This window comes from Zeus faber, assembly GCF_960531495.2.
Source record: "Zeus faber genome assembly, chromosome: 1".
NCBI classification, from domain to species: Eukaryota; Metazoa; Chordata; class Actinopteri; order Zeiformes; family Zeidae; genus Zeus; species Zeus faber.
In genome coordinates this window covers 47,079,050-47,093,184 of record NC_137193.1, presented here as the reverse complement: position 1 = coordinate 47,093,184, position 14,135 = coordinate 47,079,050, and the positions used below count along the sequence as shown (strand labels likewise).

The 14,135-nt window shown below is 40.7% G+C and overlaps 1 protein-coding gene across 4 annotated transcripts in view; it reads right to left on the bottom strand.

Annotated features, from left to right (window-relative positions):
- Nucleotides 1-14,135, bottom strand: part of slc44a5b (solute carrier family 44 member 5b) — a 50,971-nt gene that overhangs the window by 13,602 nt on the left and 23,234 nt on the right. For all 4 annotated transcript variants that reach the window (XM_079998722.1, XM_079998724.1, XM_079998721.1 and 1 more), the window contains exons 2-8: nucleotides 13,989-14,037; nucleotides 5,859-5,932; nucleotides 3,326-3,410; nucleotides 2,922-3,006; nucleotides 2,325-2,456; nucleotides 1,242-1,302; nucleotides 1,026-1,149 (exon numbers count right to left, since the gene is read on the bottom strand). In XM_079998722.1, the coding sequence (XP_079854848.1) occupies nucleotides 1,026-1,149; nucleotides 1,242-1,302; nucleotides 2,325-2,456; nucleotides 2,922-3,006; nucleotides 3,326-3,410; nucleotides 5,859-5,932; nucleotides 13,989-14,037 (610 nt within the window). The remainder of the gene's footprint in view (nucleotides 1-1,025; nucleotides 1,150-1,241; nucleotides 1,303-2,324; nucleotides 2,457-2,921; nucleotides 3,007-3,325; nucleotides 3,411-5,858; nucleotides 5,933-13,988; nucleotides 14,038-14,135) is intronic.

The following is a 14,135-nucleotide window of genomic DNA, read 5'->3' as shown; positions in this document are numbered from 1 at the left end:
ACACATTTTAAAGAACTTTTTTCTGAAGTAGGACCCCAAAGATGGTTATTCTAATCTCTTGGTTAAATTGTGCGATTTGATCATCTCTCGCGGATCACTGCTAATAATAACATAACCAAACTGATAGAAAAATGATTCAGTCTGAATTATAACAGGGTTCTGTGTGAATCCCGCCTTTATATGTGCGAGTTGGAATAAAACAATCTGTGAGAGTTGACAGTATTTATGAATTATTCGCTGAGGAAGGATCGTGATCCTCCAAAGTCCAAATTGACGACCCAAATATGAAATGAGTATAATATTTACCTTTTTTTTCTCAATGCATTTTGCTTACTTTGCTTGCTTTGCTTTTATTGTTACAATTTCATTGTCTTCTATTAATGTGAAGCACTTAGAATTTGAATGTCGCGTATCAAAGGTTCTATACATACATATACACACACACACACACACACACACACACACAGATCAGCCATAACATCAAAACCACCATTTCTAACCACTAATATTGTGTAGCGCACCCTCGTGCCGCCAATACAGCTCCACCATCAATGAGCCCATGGGCGTCCATGACCCTGTCGCCAGTTCAGCGGTTGTCCTTCCTTGGACCAATTTTGATAGGTACTAACCACTGTATACCGGAAACAAGACCTGCTGTTTTGGGGATGCTCTGACCCAGTCGTCTAAGCCATCACAATTTGTTTCCTTGTCAAAGTCGCTCAGATCCTTACGCTTGACCATTTTTCCTCCTTACAACACATCAACTTCAAGAACTGACCGTTCACTTGCTGCCTCATAAATCCCAACACTTGACAGGTGCCTTGGAACGAGATGATCAATGTTATTCACTTCACCAGTCAGTGGTTTTAATGTTGTGGCTGATCGGTGTGTGTGTGTGTGTGTGTGTGTGTATATATACAGTATATATATATTAAGGAGAGAGAGAGAGAGAAAGAGAGAGAGATAAAGGTTATTATTAAAACTAGTTCTAACCGACAAAACAAAAAAAGGCCAGCAGGACTTACTTGGCTGCGTCCCGGAGGTCGTCCACGCTCCTGGTTTTACCTGCTCCATCTTTAAAATTGGTCTGATTGGCGACAGTTAAGATTCCGTTCCTGGTGATGAAATCGGGGAAGCAGCGCTGCAGGACTGAAACGCAAAGAGGGAGTTTTCCTTCGGTCCATCGTAATGTTAGCTACACACAGTGATAAGAGTGTACACGAGGGTTGGGATACACTTACAAGGTCTGCTCGGCACGATCATGGACGGACAGTCTTCGTCTTTTAACACCTCGCTGAATGGCTGAAGATGGGAGAAAAAATAGGAATGACAAGTGAATTCATTTATTACAATAAAATGTTGATGGACGGACAGACAGACAGACAGACAGACAGACAGACAGACAGACAGACAGACAGACAGACAGACAGACAGACAGACAGACAGACAGATAGATAGATAGATAGATAGATAGATAGATAGATAGATAGATAGATAGATAGATAGATAGATAGTTGTAACAACAACAATACATAATAAACCAGAAATTTTTAAAAAGTCTTGCTGTAGTCATCATGGTCATCTTTTTGATGTTTTTGTTTGCATTTCATGTATTTGTATTGTTTGTATTCCAAATTTGTGGTATTTACACTTATGTTAAGTGTGAAGTTTCTTCATGATGTTGTATTTCTTACACCAAGACTTCAAAAACACCTTAATAACTGAAATTATTTTAATATAATGTTCATGGTACCAGCCCACACAGTCATTTTCATTTAGTAGATTAGTTAATACTCTGAATTTCATAGTTAACAAAATATATGCAGCTGTTCAAACCCCAATAAAGAATTCTGAATGTATCCACTTAATTCATTATTAAATGAGAATCAGAATCAGTTTATTCCGCCAGCACATTTACATATACAGCACAAGGAATGTGTCATGGTAAGGATTGGGGAGGGTACGTTTCTCTACAGATGAATATCATTAAAAAGAAAAGATCAAAAAGTCTGAAAAAAATATAAATAAATAAATAAATAAATAAATAAATAAAATAAAATAAAATAAAATAAATAAATAAATACATAAATAAATAAAAAAAATAATAATTATTATTATTAATATTATTAATAATAATAATACAATAACATAGAATAAAAGGTACAAATAAAATATAATTTGCCAAATATACACAAATACCCCCCAAAAAAAACAGAAATAGTAATATTTATAAAAATATACAGAATATATAGATGTGATTCAAGACTCAGGAATCCAATCCAATGAAAAGTGTTAATTCAATGCACCAGTGATGTGTTTCTCACCTTTTTAGGATTGTCAAAGCCTGGCTTGCAGAACTGCTTGTAATATTCCCAGTAGTCCTTGTTGTTGTACCTGTAGCTGTACTGCATGTCCTGGTAGGTGGCAAATCTGTCCGGGCACTTGGAGACACAGAGCTGAGAAAAAAAAACAGTGCAAATTTAAGCAATAACACATGAAATGGAAATATGAATAGGGCTGGATATTGTGACACCCGTTCAGATGCCTTGACTTGACGGTTCGTTAACTCTTCTATTTAAGTAGATTTTTTTTTCATATACACGTCCATAACCTCTTTAAAATTAAAACATATCTCAACTTAATTGAAAGATAAAAACTCCTTTTGACAAAAAGCAATGCATGGCAGATTTATTCTTATTGCACAAATCTTTAGTTCTATGTTAGGCTCAGTGGTTACTAAACCTTACACTGATTGTTTCTATATTCAACAACAACAATATAATTCAGTTGATACAAAAAATAAAAAAGCATAGAATTTTGATTCCAACACCATGAGTCAGTGCAAATAATTCCTAAGGTATAAATAAATACACCTAAAATCTGAATGGAATCCACCTGAAGGAGGACAGAGATTCTCCTACCTGTGTTGTAGGGCACTGGAGGTTAATTAAAACGGCAGGATTGGCACATTGCAGTATGTTGAAGTAGAACAATATGGCTTTGTTTCTACGGCGACAAAAGGATGAAGAGAGAGAGAAGGGGGGGGGGGGGAGAGGCTGCATAAAAAAGAAGACGACGACACTGGATGGAGACAATGGTTTGAAAAATCTGCTCTTTAATGGATATGACTGTCTAATTCATATCGGCCTCTACCCAGACACAGCACACCTACACTTTACTATACTTACGGTAATAACTCACACTCCAAGCTTTTCAGGGTCAAAAAGATAGTGATGGAATGCTAACGCAGGTAAATTGGAAAATAACGATATATACATATTTTTCAGTATGTGAGAAATTATAAAGCAGAAAATGTTCCACTCACGCATTGGGGGCCCCCTGCTGGCCACAGAACTGGCCGTGGCTGTCGGTGGGATACACCACCTTTCTGGGGTCACCATGGATCCAGGCTAGAAATCACAGATTAAAGTCAATTTTTATTTTTTATATAGAGGGTATTTTCACATTCCAGTAACATTTTTAGCATCAGGGATTGGGCCCAACGGGGCTGAACCCCTAAAGGCCTAAAACATATTTCTCTGTGGAGACGTGTGTTGGCATATCTGTAGAGATATGCATTGCAGGGGTTTCAGAATCAGAGTCAGAATGTGTTTATTCGGCCATTTTCATATGCAAGAAATGGGGAGCGTTGGTGCATTGCTGTATAGACAATTGGCAATAGAGAAATTAAAAAAGCCAAGACCCAAATATGCAAAAATATACAGAATATACAAAATGTGATTCCATGCAGAGGACATGTTAAGATAGATTGATAGATACATTCATCATAATAAATGGAGGGAAATTGCCTCCAAAATATTTAACCTCCTTTATAAACCTTCTTCAAACCTCAAAGTTTCAACAGCACTCCAGTAGGACATAATGTGCACACTGTACCTTCACAAAAGTGTCAACACAGAGGTACAAAACGGCATTAAGAATGGCTGCATTTTCCCCAAGCTCCGACTATTAAGTCACACTGGGCCATGGCAGAAAGAAGATGAGAAAAAAAACAAAAAAACTGAAAGGCAGCTCCATTAGCCTCATTCCCGTCTCTTTAGAGATGTTAATGACACATGCGATCTCTCTGGGCGAGAATGAAGCGCTGGGCCCTTGCAGTGCTGTGTAGGAAGATTCTGCAAACTGAGCGGATCAGCACGAATTCTCCAGATAACAGCGGAACGTGTGACAATCAGAAGTTAACTACAGTGCACGAAGGAAGGCAAGGTCTGCCTGAATAAGTTAAAACAGAGACACTTTTCTTTCATGCCCTGGTACACTGTGCATGCATATTAATTGAGAAGAAACGTTAAAAAAAAAAAAAAAAAAATCCATTTTGAGTCTCGGTAATCCACCTTAAATTGCTCTGTGCTATCAACAGCACAATTTTCGGCCGTTTCTGTTACTGTGAAATTAAATTTACTGAGTAACCCTTTGTGTTATATTTGTTTGCATAAACTGAACAAGACGGTGGAGAGACCTACCACCTCGTACGTCAATGAAGCATTATGTTGAGCACGGGACAGAGCAACGGCAGCCGTCGAACAAAAAAAACCCCAGGAACTATATTTGCAGAGAAGCATGACAGCAGAGGAAAGGAAACGTTTTTCAGCTGATTATTTGAAGGCTCATCTATTGTCATGGCCGAGGCTCGTTTAGAGTAACTGGGAGACAGAGGCTCTCTCCTGCCCAGACTGAGACATGACTCCACTGACAACAGCTTGCCACAGGACTGCACTTTGTGATCGGGCTTGAAATTCTACAAGAAGGGTTGGGGGCTCAATCCCCGGGCTCCTCCTGACAAAAGGTATTAAGATGTCCTCAAATTTGGTGGTAAAAACGTTCTACCTCACACAGTCATAACTCTGTCCTTCTGGCCAATTTTGACCTTCTTTACGTCGGAGTTACATGGAACTAGGACTCTTGGCTTTCAGCTCACAACTCCATGTTGAGGAGAGGAGGAACTTGATTCTACTGTGATCTGAGGTTCTTCACTCTGAAGCGGGCATATGCAGATCATTACCTTTGGTGTGTGAGGTCACAAAAGGCTAAAAATCCAAAAAGGCATGCGGAATCAGAGAAAGGCATGTGGAATCAGAGAACGCTGATTTTGAAATAATGGCCAAATGGGAAGAGATTGGGCTTTAAAAATAAAAAAATAAAAAAATAAAAACAACAGGGGACATTTAAGGAAATATGAAAAGTATGAATTAGGAGTGAACATGGTCAAAGACGCCAAAGTGTGATGAAAGCTGGTTAGAAAATGTGAAACAACCGTGGCACCAGAGAAATAGACAGTCGGCTCCAGTCTACTACGTGACTCCCACTTGGGAAAAGAAAAGGACTCTCTGTGGGCAGCGGCATTCCTCAACCCCCACTCTGTCTTCACAGTCAAACATTTTGTTGCGTGTTTTTTACGCACCACTGAATCCTGAAAAAAACCTGAATGTATAGAAAAGTTGGTTCACCGCTGAATGCCAACACATAATGTAAGTGGGGGTGGGGGGTTGTCCCGTTTTAAGCTTTTTGCCGACACAAAATCTGTCTGAACAGCTTCCTCCTACCCATCATCCATTTCCCGTAATTCCAGCTCCTTGCGCCCTCGCTCCCCATCTGTTAAGGGTTATGTTCCTTACGCCTTGGCAGAACACAAAGGAGACATGAGGAAATCACACCTCCACAATGGGGAACACTCCACCACCACCACCAGAGTGGTGGTGGTGGAGTGTGTGTGTCTGTGTGTGTGTGTGTGTGTGTGGGGGGGGGGGGGTGTATGTGTGTGTCTGTGTCTGAAAGTGTGCGTCTCCCTCTTTACGAAAGCCGATGTGATGAAATCGGCAGCAACATGTCAAACTCACCCACGGTGCCCAGAGCGATGTAGCCCAGTATGGCGACAATGAAGATAACACAGCAAACCACATCCGTGCAGCTCCTGGGGAGAGGAAGAGAGGGGACATAGAAAGAGTGGAAATAAGCAATAGAGGGGAGGGAAAAAGGATAGAAAATGCAAATAAACAGATGGAAACAGATTAGGTATATACTGTGTGTATATACTGCATATATATATATATATATATATATATATATATATATATATATATATATATATATATATATATATATATATACGTATATATCAGCAATGTTTACATTTTTCTTTTTTATTTGTACTTAAACAGTATGTGTACTGTATAAGTACAGTCAACCTAGCTAACCTTAATTTGTATATATATTTCATTTTTTTGTTTAACTGCAACATTTTTCCGTTAATTATTTTTTGTTCCATATTACTTTTTTTTTCCATATGCTTTGGCAATGAAAACACGCCAAAGCACTTTGAACTGAGTTGAATAAATAGATACATAGAGGGTAACATGAAGAAATGGGCAATATTAATGAAGTAATAATAGAAAAAGAAAAGTATGGAAATATGCAATAGTGAAATGAATATATAAAAATATAAAACTAAAATGTGGGGGGAGGGCAGTTGGTACTTCTGTAAACAGGTTGAAGCTCTGAACACTCGGCAGGATGTGGTGCCGTCGTAAGTCAGTGCTCTGAGAAACTGATCATTGCTGAATTCACAATGCTCTCTCTCGCCGTCCGTCCGTCTCTCCCTCCCTCCCTCTCTCTCTCTCTCTCCCTCTCTTTCTCTCTCTCTCTCTCTCTCTCTCTCTCTCTCTCTCTCTCCTTCCACACACCTCTCCCGGTATAAACTGCGGTTCAACTCACATTGATTAACATTGATCAGGCACGTTCACACATCCATCGTCCAATGTCTGGGTGAAACTTTGCGTGTCGTCCCGGGTGTCATGTTTCCAACACCGGCCATCGGAGTTGGAGCCGAAAAATATCGATAAGCTGATAAGACTACTGCACGGTCATTTGTCCTGGGAATAAACGCCGATTGTAACCTTTCCCACTGAAGGCAAAAGCCAGATGTTAGCAGGTGTGAGGTTTTTTTCTTTGTGCAGTGGAAAAGAGGTATACGTCTCTATCCCTCTCTCCATCAGTAGCCAGAAAGCACCATCAGCCCTGGCCCTTTCACCCCTCTCTGTACACCACACCACCACCAACAGGCCCGGGCCTCCAAACAAAGCTAGGTTCAATCCACTGCTACACAAAACACATACTATACTTCTAATAAAAAATAAAATGGGAAAATAGACTGCAGGTTTCTGACCACACCAGTAATCCTCCTCCCTCCTCTTCTCTCTCCTTTTATGTCCAGGGGACCAAAGCCAGTGTCAAGAGGGGGCCCGGGGCCCGGCAGATATAACAGCATTTCTCTCTGAAGAGCGGCTTGTCCTTGTTTTGTATGCAGGCTGGTAACACTCTGCTATCCAGACACCACACACGCTTGCTGCATTTCATCCTCCGAATAGCATTTCATAATTAAATAGCAGATGGCCATGAGGAGCCAAAGCCACCCGTGTGCCACACAGAATATACATTTTTCCAAGATGTACGTTGCAAAAACACCGCACACACACACACACACACACACACACACACACACACACACACACACACACACACACACACACACACACACACACACACACACACACACACACACACACACACACACACACACACACACACCTCTCTTATGCTTCTATAGTCGATGCAAACCAATGGTATTTCTTGTGTGTGAGACATGACCAGATCTGTTTTAGCTTTAGTTTTAGCTTTGCGTGGCCTATGGGACATATTTCAAGCAATTGCACCTGTTTTCTTTTGCATTACAAATTATCCTGAAATGTTTGGAAATGCAGTTGAAGTTAAGCATACATTTTTGATGGCACTGCAGTAATAGTGTTCTGTAGTTATAATGAACGTCCCTAGGAGGTTGGTTTTGTTAAATTGAGCATTATGGTGGATTCAGGATTTTGATCCTGTCAAAACAGTTACTTATTATAGTCTTCTCTCCTGGGCCATTTCCACCTGTTCTCCCTATGTAACAAAACCAAAATAAAGCACATGATCTGCTTTGATCTGCAATTCCAAAAATATGATTACCCAGGTCAACCATTCCTTGCAGCTGAGCTGATAATGGATGATTTACAGACAATCTCTGCATATTCAGGTCAGTCACACTTTTATCAACCATAAGCTGCATTAAATCACATCAGATAGCGGAGTTTTAAACAGGGATTTACGACAAATTAACGACTGAGGACCTGCGACAGATACAGTAGTCATTGTGAAACCTAGATTCACCTGGAAACTTATACCTATTTTTATATATATAATGCCATTAACAGGCGGCATGCAGCAAGGGATCATTTTAATTTAATTTAATTTAATTTAAATTAAGAAGAAGAAGAAGAAGAAGAAGAAAAAGAAGAAGAAGAAGGGCGCTGTCAGGGTTGCCACAGTGATGCCTTGGCTTTCTTGTCTTTGAACCCCTCAGTGTGTGTTCGATGGGAGTGGAACCAAGGAGCCCATCACCCAGGCATCACGGGTGATTAGCCCGGAAGATCTGATGGGCGGAATTCTACACCCAACCTTCCTCCCCTACCCTTCTCCCCCTCCACCTCCACCTCCTCCTCCTCCTCTATGACACAGTAAGGTTCGGAGCTTTGTCTTTCAACTTGTTCTCTGCAGCGACTCTTGACTGCTAATGCCGTCCAGGGCAAAAATAAAATAGTCTCACCAACAGGAACTTCCAACGCTGCTCTGGCACCGCTACAGACACTGGGATCGCACTTAAATTTTGGATCAAAGCAGCCGCCTCACTCTTGGGTCACTGGGCAGGCAGACTTTGTTGCTTTGAATAGTTAAAGTGATGTGGAGGAGGAAGGGAGGGAGGGAGAGAGAGAGCGGGCCGGGAGAGCGGTCTGTCAGCACCATGAGAAGCTCTGTGTCAGTGTTATATTATATTTTCGGAGCTGATATCTCTGTGGGAAACAGGACGACACCAGTGACAGGGGGTGCCACAGATAAGCATGTTCCCCTCTGTGTGCGTGTGTGCGTGCGTGCGTGTGTGTGTGTGTGTGTGTGTGTGTGTCTGTGTGTGTGTCCGCCAAATGCAAGATGTAACAGATTCATATTCACACTGGAAGGGAGTGAGAAAAGAATCCCAGAGTCTGGTCTGGGGATACTTAAAGTGATGTTACATTATTTTATAAAAAAAAAAAGCTGGCACTTTATTTTAGAAATAGCTGTTCAGTATATTTGCATTATCCATGTGCTCCTCTATGTGTTGTTTCCATTGTTGGTGGCAGGGTCCACCACACGCAAGAAGTGAAAGTCAGCTGCGGTGAATTTGATAAAGCAGCCCACAGCTAGTTGTGGTCGGCAAACTGTGAATATAGAAGAACATTCACAAAAAAAGAACAGCAAATATCCTGAACGCCTCAAGTGACCAATAAAAAACCCCACAAATCAATCGAGCAGAAGGTTAACTTTGGAGAAATGAAAGTGACCATAAAAAAACCCAGATGTTGGAGTTTTGAATGGAATTCTGGGAATTGCAACGTTATCCACCCAGCATAGACAATCTTATGGATTTCAACATTAACGGACATTGGAATTTAGTGACCAGGAGATCCTAATGAGCATGAGATTCTTATCATGGTTATAATATAGCGGAAGACAAGCAAACTCAATCTCTTCAACTATCAGCAAGTGAAGATTTTTAAATGGCCCATTACAGAATCCATTATTACGCTGTGGTGTGGTGGTGCAGCGGAGGCTGATGCGTGTTGTATTCATCTAATGGCTTATATCCTTTACGGTGACGGGGGGGAATCCTTAAAAGTAGCCGCGCACTACATGCACGCTACAGCCACTTCTGCCTGGGCGGGACAACCGCTCAGTAACCGCAGGTGAGGTTGCTTTGTGTAGCACTTTGAGCTCGTACACGAGAACCAGACGAGCGCCGAGCCGCGGCTCTCCCAGTGCTCATTAAGGAAAAAGCCTGTGAGCCACAGCAACATCAAAGTCTCTCTGGTTCCTTCCCACAGCAGCAGCAACAGCAGCAGCAGCGGCGGATTGGGATGTGGAGCACGGGATAAAGACGCTCTGGAGAACTCAGAACCCGACTTCACAGCAGCCTGGCAAGCCGGCGTTAAACACTGAAGAGATAACTTGTATTGTCGCGCCCCCCCCCCCCCCCCCGAAATGACTGCATAATATTATCAGGAATTAAAGTCATTGAGGCGGAGCCTAGGAAGGGGTTTTGGCTGTTATTGGAATGTGCTGATGTGGTTGACTGTGGTCGTAAAAGTTGTGGAGCTCCTTCAGTGTTTTTCCATAGATGATGAGATCACGCAACAAAATGTCGAAGAAAAAGACAGACTTGCCAAATAAATAAACAAACAAATAAATACAATTTACGGTCAGTGCAGGATCCAGTCTAGTGTGTTGCCAAATGACTGAAATGATCTACAATCATTACTACATTACAATCATATATTTTAATATGCTTTGTTGATAACTGTTTATATTCAGTTAGGATAATTTTCAAATGAAAGCATGTCAAAAAAATATCTTTCACTGAGTACAAATCAAAACTTTTTTTTTTTATTGTTAACTGTAAGGATTATTTCTATTCTTTAATGTTAATTGTTTGGTTTATTATATATCAATTTTTTTTCTATCTTGTAATTTTTTTGTAGACTTTGTTTATTTCATTTTATTGTTCATTGTATTGCTTTTTGTTCAATTTTAGGTTTATGTTTATTATTTTTTATTAGGTTATTTTAGCCTGCCACATCTTAATTAATTTCTTGTTCATTGTTGATTTTTAGGTTTAATTTAAAATCAAATCTTTCTATCTTCTCAAAATTGTTTTGGTTAATTGCATATTAATATATTCATATTCATATATTCATATTCATATTATTATATTATATTATTATAATAATATTATTGTATAATATTATATTGGATTACTTTATTATTTTTGCATATTTTTTGACGTGAGCCGACTTTCCCAGAATAAAGAATTTATCCATGTATCTACAGTATCTTAACAAAATGTGCAGAAAAGAAATGCTGCCGGTTAATAATAGGCAGCATTATCCTAAATAATCTACCCATTGGTGATTTGGCTCCACGTGTGTGTGGCTGTATCTGGCTGTAAACAACGTGTGGGATTGGTCGACTCCCGCCACCAGCTTGACTAATGGCGATCGATCTGTGTGCTGGAGTGAAGAGGAGTGTCAGCGCTCGGCTTTGCTCTTTATTAACGTCGCATGACAAATGATCAATGTGTCAGCGCACATGGAGGGAGGTGTGCCAAAAAGCTTACACAATGGCCAGAAAATCGATCTTAGACAAAGACATAATAATCTGAGGTACAAAGTCACTGAAAACACATCCATGGAGCCTGTGTGTCTGAGGAAATACATTTAAATGGTTAATTGATCAAAAAAAAGAAAAACATAATATATATTTTATGAAAAAATTATTTTCAATGTTTTCTTTCGTCCTCCAGGTCACATATCAGCATGATTTTAAATAGAGATGTGCGACGTGTGATGTGTGGTGGAAATTCACGACCTCCAATCTCGGTGAGAATACAAATACTGTAAGAATAACTTCATTGAGCTCAAAAGAACATAACCACTGATTAACCAAGGAAGACGTGAAAGTGCAATCCTTATATCACATGTAGGTACTCATTTACTTGATTAGAATTGGTTACACTCAAACTTTCTCCAGCTGCATATAATAGTCAGTATAATAACTCATATAATCTCAGTACACCGATCAGCCACAACATTAAAACCACAGACAGGTGAAGTGAATGACATTGATCATCTTGTTCCATTGGCCCCTGTCAAGGGGTGGGATATATTAGGCAGCAAGTGAACAATTAGTCATGAAGTTGATGTGTTTGAAGCAGGAGAAATGGGCGAATGTAAGGATCTGAGCCACTTTGACAAGGAAACAAATTGTGATGGCTAGATGACTGGGTCAGAGCATCCCCAAAACAGCAGGTCTTGTTTCCGGTATACAGTGGTTAGTACCTACCAAAAGTGGTCCAAGGAAGGACAACCGGGTCATGGGTGCCCATGGGCTCATTGATGCATGTGGGGCACGAATGCTAGCCCGTCTGGTCCGATCCCATAGAAGAGCTACTGTAGCACAAATTGCTAAAAAAGTTAATACTGGCTATGATAGAAAGGTGTCAGAACACACAGAGCATCGCAGCTTGCTGCGTATGGAGCTGCTTAGCTGCAGAGCGGTCGACATCTGTGGGATGTGCTGGAAGAACAAGCGTGATCCATGGAGGTCCCACCTCACAACTTACAGGACTTAAAGGATCTGCTGCTAACGTCTTGGTGTTTTGGTGGCACAAGGAGAAGCTACACAATATTAAGCAAATGGTTTTTATGTTGTGGCTGATTGATGTTTATCTCCATATGTTTGGCAATTATACTGTTGTCTGTGCCAGTATGCCCGTTTGTCCCTTAGCTGTGATTGAGTCATCAGGTCATCACCTCTTTCCTCATAGGAAAGGTCATATAGGTCATAAGGAAAGACCCCAAAAACAACATCATCTTGTTCACATTGCTATGCACTAAGACAGGGGTGCCCACTCTTTTTCGGCTTGCGAGCTACTTTTAAAATTACCAGGTCAAAATGATCTACCTTCATTAAAAAATGCTAAATATATTTATTTATATGTATATGCTGAGTATACTTCATATATAAAATATATGTTGGTGTACCTTGCATCCCTGCATGAACCCTTACGGCACAATAGCATTAAATACATTTATGGTTACTACCTTACTCTGATGACTTGCACTGAATGGAGCTGGCCAGGGTTGCATAGTCCGGACAGTAGCTGCTGGTAGCCAGCCTCAAGCAGGCTTCCAAATGATCATCCGTCATGGTGGAACGGTATTTCGACTCAATAGTCTTCATGTGGGAAAAGGCTGACTCACATAAATAAGTAGAGCCGAATAATGCAGTCAAGGAGGTAGCACATTTCCTCATGTTTGGGTACTTTTCCTCTGTGAGTAAGTTCCAAAACGGTCCATGAGCCCTGGACTTGAGCTGAATGTCAGCCTGTAGTGTCAACATCTCATCCTCCACTGCAGACCAGTTCAGGTGAAACAGTGTTGCAATTTTTGATACGAGTGAATCAACCTCAATATCTTCCCTAAATGGGAAGCACATAAATGTAGCGATTGGCTTGAGTAAAGCACCTTGAAACCATTTGTCAAAGTCTGACAGACAGTTTTCAATCTGCTCTGTGTAGCCTGCACTGTCAGGGCGCTCCTCGCACCCCTCCCCTCCCTGCCTTCCCTTGGGTCTCCAGCTTTGATGCAAGGTTTTGAAAGTTCGCCAAATCATGGCGCTGCAGCTTTGAGAACAGGAGTTGCACTACTGAACTAAACTGATCATGTTGACCACGGTTTTGTCTTTTCCAGGCATATTGTATTTTTTATTTATTTTTTGAATGGCGTGCGATCTACCCGCACTACCTTCGCGATCTACCGGTCGATCGCGATCGACGTATTGGGCACCCCTGCACTAAGACGTCACCCCTAATAGGATGTGGTTGACCGTGCAGGCAGGAAATTCCCCTCGACCTAGAGGTCACACACACACACACACACACACACACACACACACACACACACACACACACACACACACACACACACACACACACACACACACACACACACACACACACACAGAAGTTTGAGCTTAGAGTAACCTTAAACACACATAGTGATTCCTTTGAACAAAGGGTGAAGAAGTACAGACACACAATCTACAGAAATCTACAGATATATATAGTAAAAACTAGAGACACATAACACTTTGTAATTTTCCATCACAGTGATTATTTGACTGATGAAAGGAGGGAATAGTGGATGGAGACTGATGATGTGGGCTGTCCCCAAAATGTGATAAGAAGTAGAATACATGAGTTTCATTGCATAATTAAAGCATTCACACAACAATAACTCTGATTTCCATTCAAACAAAAGGTAAGTGTAGGTGTAACACAGTACCTGTTCTGAACCGGCCCTCTGAAGGTCGGGTCAAACTTCCTTGGTTCACCTGAAAGTCAACAAGAATTCCAATGATCAGCAACCACTTATTTATTTTATTTTTTTTGTTGAATCTCAAAAAATCCCATTAAGATTAAGAACTTATTT